This window comes from Salvelinus namaycush, chromosome 5 (assembly GCF_016432855.1).
Source record: "Salvelinus namaycush isolate Seneca chromosome 5, SaNama_1.0, whole genome shotgun sequence".
In the NCBI taxonomy this organism is placed as follows: Eukaryota; Metazoa; Chordata; class Actinopteri; order Salmoniformes; family Salmonidae; genus Salvelinus; species Salvelinus namaycush.
The window spans coordinates 61,890,516-61,898,209 of NC_052311.1; the positions used below are offsets into that span (position 1 = coordinate 61,890,516).

Sequence of the window (7,694 nt, forward strand, 5' to 3'; positions counted from 1 at the left end):
AGTTAGATTTGTGTGTATTAGGAAGTTGTGGAATTGTTAGATTACTTGTTAGATATTGCTACACTGTTGGAACTAGAAGCACAAGAATTTTGCTACACTCACAATATCTGCTAACCATGTGTGTGACCAATAAAATTGTATTTGATTTATATAAGGTCCCACAGTTGACAGTGCATGTCAGAGCAAAAACCAAGCCCGGATGTTGAAGGAATTGTCCATAGAGTTCCGACAGGATTGAGTCAAGGCACAGATCTGGGAAAGGGTACCAAAAAATGTCTGTAGCAACCCTAAGCGCACAGCCAAGACAAGAGTGGTTTCGCGACAAGTCTCTGAATGTCCTTGAGTGGCCCGGCAGGAGCCCGGACTTGAACCCGACCAAACATCTCTGGAGACCTATAAATAGCTGTGCAACAATGCGCTCCAAACAACCGGACACAGCTTGAGAGGATCTGCAGAGAAGAATGGGAGAAACTCCCAAAATACATGTGCCAAACTTGTAGCATCATACCCAAGAAGACTCGAGGCTGTAATCACTGCCAAAGATGCTTCAACAAAGTACTGAGTAAAGGGTCTTAATACTTATGTAAATGTGATTCCATTTTTTAAAATTTCAAACATTTCTAAAAACCTTGTTTTGCTTTGTCGTTATGGGGTATTGTGTTTAAATTAAGGAAAAACTATTTCAGCCATTTTATAATAAGGCTGTAAAGTAAATGTGGAAAAAGTGAGTCCGAATACTTTCCTGAATGCACTGTATATACACACAGAGAAAGAATACTACATGCTTGTCAACCATGTTCAAATGTTTGGTAATGTAATAAAAATCACAACCAGTGCAGAGTTCCCGAGTGGCGCAGTGGTCTAAGGCACTGCATCTCAGTGCTAGAGATAAGTCACTACAGATCCTGGTTCGATCCCAGGCTGTATCACAACCGGCCGTGAGCGGGAGTCCCATAGGGCGGCGCACAATTGGCCAGCATCGTTCAGGTTAGGAGAGAGTTTGGCCATCAATGTAAAATAAGATTTTTTTTACTGACTTGCCTAGTTAAAAGGTTAAATAATCAAAGAAAACAAAAAAGCAATGGCTTCTGGACTGAAACAAATCATGTGGTGTCTATGTAATTAACTTTAATAAAATGGCATGTTTATAACAATAGTAGGAGTTACCTTTACATTAATTCTCCTCTTGTTCCAAATCAAGGAATACACTACAAACACAAAGCCAAAAAACCTGACGATCTTTCTGAATTTATTATCACCTACTGATCATCAGGACAATCAGTCATGAAACCATCTGAGCAAATAAAAAAAAGAAATAAACAACTGTTTATAACCTCTTAGACATAAGGTCCCTTGTTTGGGGACCTGTGTGGTTCTGGTACCAGTTCCGACCCTGCGTGACATAGGATGTGAAATCTTACACCACTTGAAGCTGGGATGTCCCTTCTACCATTTCAATCGCTCTTCCGACTGTCCAACTCCTGGCTGAACCCTATATCACAGCTACTGACAAAGGTTTCATTACAGTAGCACATTCAGAGATCAATGTATAGCCAATAATCTAAAACAATTAATAGATTTTAAACAAAAAAGATTAACATGAGATGGAGTTCCTAACGAGTTCATGAAGCCAAACTAGAGCTCTGAAACTTCCACAGCGATGGGGGCAAACATTTTGATCAAGAGAAACCTGTAGAAAATATGCACTTTCTCTAACACTAAACATACAAATATGTAATTTACAGTTATGAGGTGAAATCTTAGTGTCATTTTGTAATTTATTTATGCTAGATTTAGAAAGCACACAAGTCATTTCAAGCATTATTCATACAATTTTGTTGAAAAGGACATACATAACATCTCATATTTGTACTGTGTACTTGAGCTAGTGTTCTCAAAACTGACCACCTCAGCAATTTAACTATTTTTTCACTATTAGTGAGATTACCTTTGAGTATGCAACATTACTAGTTATCATTTATGGCCCTCGTGATAATTACTTTTGGGGATTATGTAGATTACATTGAACTGGTTAAACAAACATCCATAAAACAAAAGAGCAATAAAAGTAACAACCTAATGTACACTGAGCTCCAAAAGTATTGGGACAGTGAATTTTTGTTTTGGTCTTTTGGCTCTGTACCTACAGCACTTTGTTTTTGAAATGATACAATGATTATTAGGTTAAAGTGTAGACTGTCAGCTTTAATTAGTATTTTTATCCATATGAACTGTTTAGAAATTACACCACTTTTTGAACATGGGGGACGGGGGGGGGACTATTTTAGGGGACAAAAAATATTGGTACAAATTCCTTTTTGTGTAGTAGTCAAGTGTAGATTATTACTCTACAAACTTTTTGGATGCTACCATGATAACGGATAGTCCTGAATGAATCGTGGATAATGAGTGAGATATCATACCCCAAGACATGCAAACTTCTCACCATTACAGTAACATGGGAGGAAAGGATTTAGTGAGGGGAGGCACAAAATACTGTGAAACAAAACCGAAACAAACCGCACATGCATCCAGTCACAAGCATTGCATGCTAGGAATATGGAACCAAATAATAAACTTTTGACTACACAAGTGAATGTGTCCCAATACTTCTGGTTCCCTTAAAATGGGGGGAGGGGGGGGGAATATGTACAAAAAGTGCTGTTCTTTCTAAACGGTTCATCCGCTAAGGATGAAAATACCCTCAAATTAAAGCTGACAGTCTGCACCTTAACCTCAGTCATTGTATCATTTCAAATCCAAGGTGCTGGAGTACAGAGCCAAAAACATGTCAAAGTCCCAATACATGGAGCTCACTGTGTGACCCAACTGGAGGATTGCTAAAATATTGTGGCGTACCCATAAACAGGGTAGAAAAGTTGTCACATTTGTTGTCACATCCATCACTGACTAAAGAGATCAGACTCCCCTCCATTTAATTCATAAGAGTAACGGAGTTCCATAAAAGGTGTTATGTTAATATACATCATTATCATTTAGGTTTATGACATCTAAGCAGGTGTTTGGAGAGGTTGGACTTGCGAGCAAAGCTGATAAAGCAGTGGGGGCAGGAATAACGTTTCCCCTTGTGGATTTTCATGTGGCCGTTCACATGACTCTGTTCATAAAAGCTCTTCCCACACTCTTGGCAGGAGTATGGCTTTACGTCACGGTGAGTGTGGGTCCTCATGTGCAGGGTCAGAGAAGCAGAGCAGATAAAGCGTTTGTGGCATTCAGAACATTCAAATGGCCTCTCCCCAGTGTGGAGGCGCTTGTGTTTGGTCAGATCTCCAGACTGAGTGAAGCTTTTACCACACTCGGTACAGGTGTATGGTTTCTCACCTGTGTGAGTGCGCTGGTGGTTCTTCAGGTGGTCGAGTCGGGCAAACTGCTTGTCACACACTGTGCAGTGGTAAGGCCTCTCACCGGTGTGTGAGCGCAGGTGTATGTTCAGCACCCCAATCCTTATGAACTTCTGCCCACAAACCCCACAATGGTAATTTTTCTGGTTGCTGTGGATCTTCAGATGCGTCTTAAGATAACCTTTGTCAGCAAAGTCTTTACCACACACAGTACATTTGAAAGGTCTCTCCCCTGAGTGTGTGCGCAGGTGAAGCTTCAGACTCTCCCTGTATGCAAACTGCCTGTCGCATTGGGAGCAGGAGTACTTCCTCTCACCAGAGTGAACAGTCATGTGCTTCCTGAGGAGCGACTTCTGTTTGAAAGCCTTCCCGCAGTCCTGACATTTGAATGGCTTGACCCCATTGTGTATTAACAAGTGATAACGGTAAGCGCTGGTATCTGAGAAGCGCTTGCCGCACTCCTTGCAGACAAAAGGCTTTTCTCCAGTGTGGATGCGCATGTGAGTGTTCAGGCTTGTAGGAGTAGTGAGGATCTTGCCACAATCTAAGCATTGGAAGCCGACTTCCTTAATGACCATCTGTTTAGCGTCCTTAGGTTTATTGCCCTCTGGTTCATGACACCGGTGAGGCCCCAGGCCCCAGCAATTCTCGAAGCTCTTCTCACAGTCTGCGCAACTGATGTGTCCATTGGTGAGAACAACGGCCATTTTGTGCAAACTCTTGCAGTGCTTCAGCAGGCTGCCCAGGTACTTGAATCTGCGGGAACACTGTGGGCAGGTGTGGAATTTCTCCTGAACCCTGTGGGGACGGCCAGTTCTCCGGGGAGGGGCAGGTTTCTGGGGACGGGCAGAGGGGTGGGCCTGGCGGGTGTGGATGTCTAGCTGTCGTGGTGTATGGAACATGCAGCTACAGTGGGGACAGCTGTGTGTGGGGCCGTACACTCTTTTACTCTTTGAGACTTGGCTTTTCAACATGGCCAGGTACTGCTTCTGGTGTTTGGTCTTGATGTGGTTCTCCAGGAAGTAACAGTCAGTAAAGGAGATGGTGCAGTGTGGACAAGGAAAGAACTGAGGAGAACCTGAGAGTGAGGGATAGAGGGAGAAGAGATGGGTACGATAAGAGGGGAGAAAAAAATGACAAATGTAATTTTCCTCATTCAATAGTCCTTGCCGATATTAATATGAATGTTCCAATAACCATCACCCATTTAAACTGCACTGTTGGGAGTAGACTGGAGTATGTTAAACAGTATGTCCTGCCTCCATGGTTGTCTTCATCCCTCCTGACATCCGTCTCCTCCTTCACCAAACACACTTTAATATCTCTCAGAAGTGTCTTAACCACCACCTTATGGATTAGAAAGATACAGAAACTACAAGTATGCATTAACAATCTTAATGATCTTGCCACAATACTACACATTAGAAAACACTAATCCTACTTACCTCAGCCAACCTGGTTAGCACTACCACAGGATCCTTGTGGAGTGGACTAGAATCTGAATGATGATTTGAGCTGGTGCTCTTTGAGAGTGCTTGGGTACAATCTGATTCATCTCTGCCGGTGGAGTCATCACCTGACTGTGGGTCATGTTCTGTTTGTGTTATACCCAGGTTTCCATGGCGTTTAGTCCCCATGGTTTTTTTGTGCAGTAGTTTAGTTTTTGAACGTTGTTTGATCTTCATCTTGTTGACTAAAGTGCCTCTAATATCCTCCTTACTGGCATTCTGAGTAAAAAGAGAAGCAGTTTCCGGCTGATGCTCATTAACCAAGACAAGCTAGACTAGGTCAGGAACCGTAAGGGAAACTCTTCTCATGGCACTTCGACATTTTTGTAGCAGGTTAGGAGACTGTGGTTAAGGCTAGGAAAATTCTCTCCTTACCCGCTATGAAAATCACTTTGTATCAAAGTGCCATGAAAAGAGTATCCGGGACCAAAACAGCCTATACACACACACAAACACTGCAGACTTAGGCTGCTAAGCAATGATGATTACACACAATTCTGCATTATTAGCCAAAATTTGAATCACTCAACTAACAAGACTAGTCGTCTTAAATTGGCACAGGCATTTATTTTATTAAATCACTCTACATAATAGGCCATTATTAGAGACAGGATTCTATTTGAGCAAGGCATCTACACTGAACAAAAATATAAAACGCAAAAGTGTTGGTCCTATGTTTCATGAGCTAAAACAGATCAAATTTTGCATATGTACAAAAAGCTTATTTCTCAAATTGCACAAATTTGTTTACATCCCTGTTAGTGAGCATTCCTCCTTTGCCAAGATAATCCATCCACCTGACAGGTGTGGTACATCAAGAAGCTGATTAAACAGCATGATTACATTTACATTTTAGTCATTTAGCAGACACCTATCCAGAGCGAATTAGTCATGAGTGCATACATTTCATAGTTTTTTTCTCCGTACTGGTCCCCCGTGGGAATTGAGCCCACAACCCTGGTGTTGAAAGCACCCTGCTCAACCAACTGAGCCACATGGGACCATACACATGATCATTACACAGGTGTACCTTGTGCTAAGGACAATAAAATGCCACTAAAGGTGCAGTTTTGTCATACAAAACAATGCCACGTGTCTCAAGTTGAGGGAGAGTGATATTGGTTTCAACTGTACCGGGCAGATGGCAGACAGCGTGTACGGCGTGTGGGCGAGCGGTTTGCTGATGTCAACGTGCCCCATGGTGGCGGTGGGGTTATGGCATGGGCAGGCATAAGCTACAGACAATGAACACAACTGCATTTTATCTTTGGCAATTTGAATGCACTGAGATACAGTGACAAGATCCTGAGGCACGTTGTCGTGCCATTCATCCGCCACATTCACCTCATATTTCTTCACAATTCCTAGAAGCTGAAAATGTCCCAGTTCTTCCATGGCCTACATACTCACCAGACATGTCAACCATTGAGCCTGTTTGGGACGATCTGGATCCTTGTGTACGACAGCGTGTTCCAGTTCCCCCCCAATATCCAGCAACTTCACACAGCCATTGAAGACGAGTGGGACAACATTCCACAGGCCACAATCAACAGCCTGATCAACTCTATACGAAGGTGGTGTGTCGCACTGCATGAGGCAAATGGTGGTAACGCCAAATAGACTGGTTTTCTGATCTTTTTTTTTTTTTTGTATGCTAGGGCGGTGTATGTGACCAACAGACAAATATCTGTATTCCCAGTCATGTGAAATTCATAGGGCCCAATGAATCTATTTCAATTGACCGATTTCCTTAACTCAGTAAAATCTTAGAAATGGTTGCATGTTCAGTGTCTTTTCTTAATGCACACAGCATTGCATAGTTAATTGTTTGATTCCAGCGTTCACTTCCAGCATTTTAATCAATTTCTTCATTTCCTGAACTAAAGTGTTATCACTTACACACTAAGGTTTCTTTTGCCTTAGAATGCCTATTAAAATTTTAACAAATTCATTGACTGAATATTTTTTGAAAATACATTTTCTGCAGTTATTACCTTCTCCACTAGAGGGCGATCACCCGATATCTAGAGATATGGACTAGCAGTTTCTTTCTGGCGATATAAACGCCAGTAAGTCATTACTGAATATTTTAAACTCAACAAATCAAAACATTAAGTGGTTAACATGAATTGTTTAACGTTACCTAGTTTAAACAACTAATTTAGACCTGACGTTTATTTGCTGACATGTGTGCCGTTGCCCGGTTATTAGAAAGGGACAGGCAGCTATTTCAAACGGCGTTTAATTGAAGTTACGGTTAAAGCTGTCTAGAATCTAGTTAGAAGATGTGGTCTTTTTTGTTGAAAACGGCGTGAGCCAGCTACAAAAACATATCACGTGGCGTGGTTTTGGTGAAACTTGGATAAACCAAATTACGCAGCTTCCTACTTAGCTTATTTAGCTACAATTGACAACGGTCACCCACCTAACGTGTAACTTTGTTATAAAGACATCAACGATGAGAGTAAACATTTGTTTTCCACACAAAACATTCACGGGGAAAATAACTTCACTTACCTTCTTCGATTCAAACCAAACACAGTGACCGGAAGAACTCTGTTTGCACTTCCTTGGCATGGGTGTAAACTGACCAATCAGGTAATCACGTAGAAAGATTTAGTCTGCTGATTGATGAGGATTTTAAAAGGGACACTCGCAGAAAAGTGTGGGTACCTACTGACCTGAAAACAATGAGCCAATATAATCTAAATCTGACCCTTAACCTAATTGTAACCAATTCAGAAATTAAATAGCCTATCGGTTTGCATTGCAGACCAGGAGTGCATTATAGGGTGCGTTCGTATTGCACTCTGGAGGGCGTATG

At 41.8% G+C, this 7,694-nt stretch overlaps 1 protein-coding gene across 1 annotated transcript; it reads right to left on the reverse strand.

Moving 5' to 3' along the window:
• Window positions 1–1,232: 1,232 nt before the first annotated feature.
• LOC120048657 (gastrula zinc finger protein XlCGF57.1-like) lies at window positions 1,233–7,468 on the reverse strand. The gene is made up of 4 exons (XM_038994766.1): window positions 7,388–7,468; window positions 4,808–5,089; window positions 4,622–4,709; window positions 1,233–4,440 (listed from the first exon to the last, which is right to left on the reverse strand). Exons 1-4 carry the CDS (start codon window positions 7,445–7,447, stop codon window positions 2,993–2,995), a joined length of 1,878 nt encoding a protein of 625 aa, XP_038850694.1. The 5' UTR covers window positions 7,448–7,468; the 3' UTR covers window positions 1,233–2,992.
• Window positions 7,469–7,694: the final 226 nt, after the last annotated feature.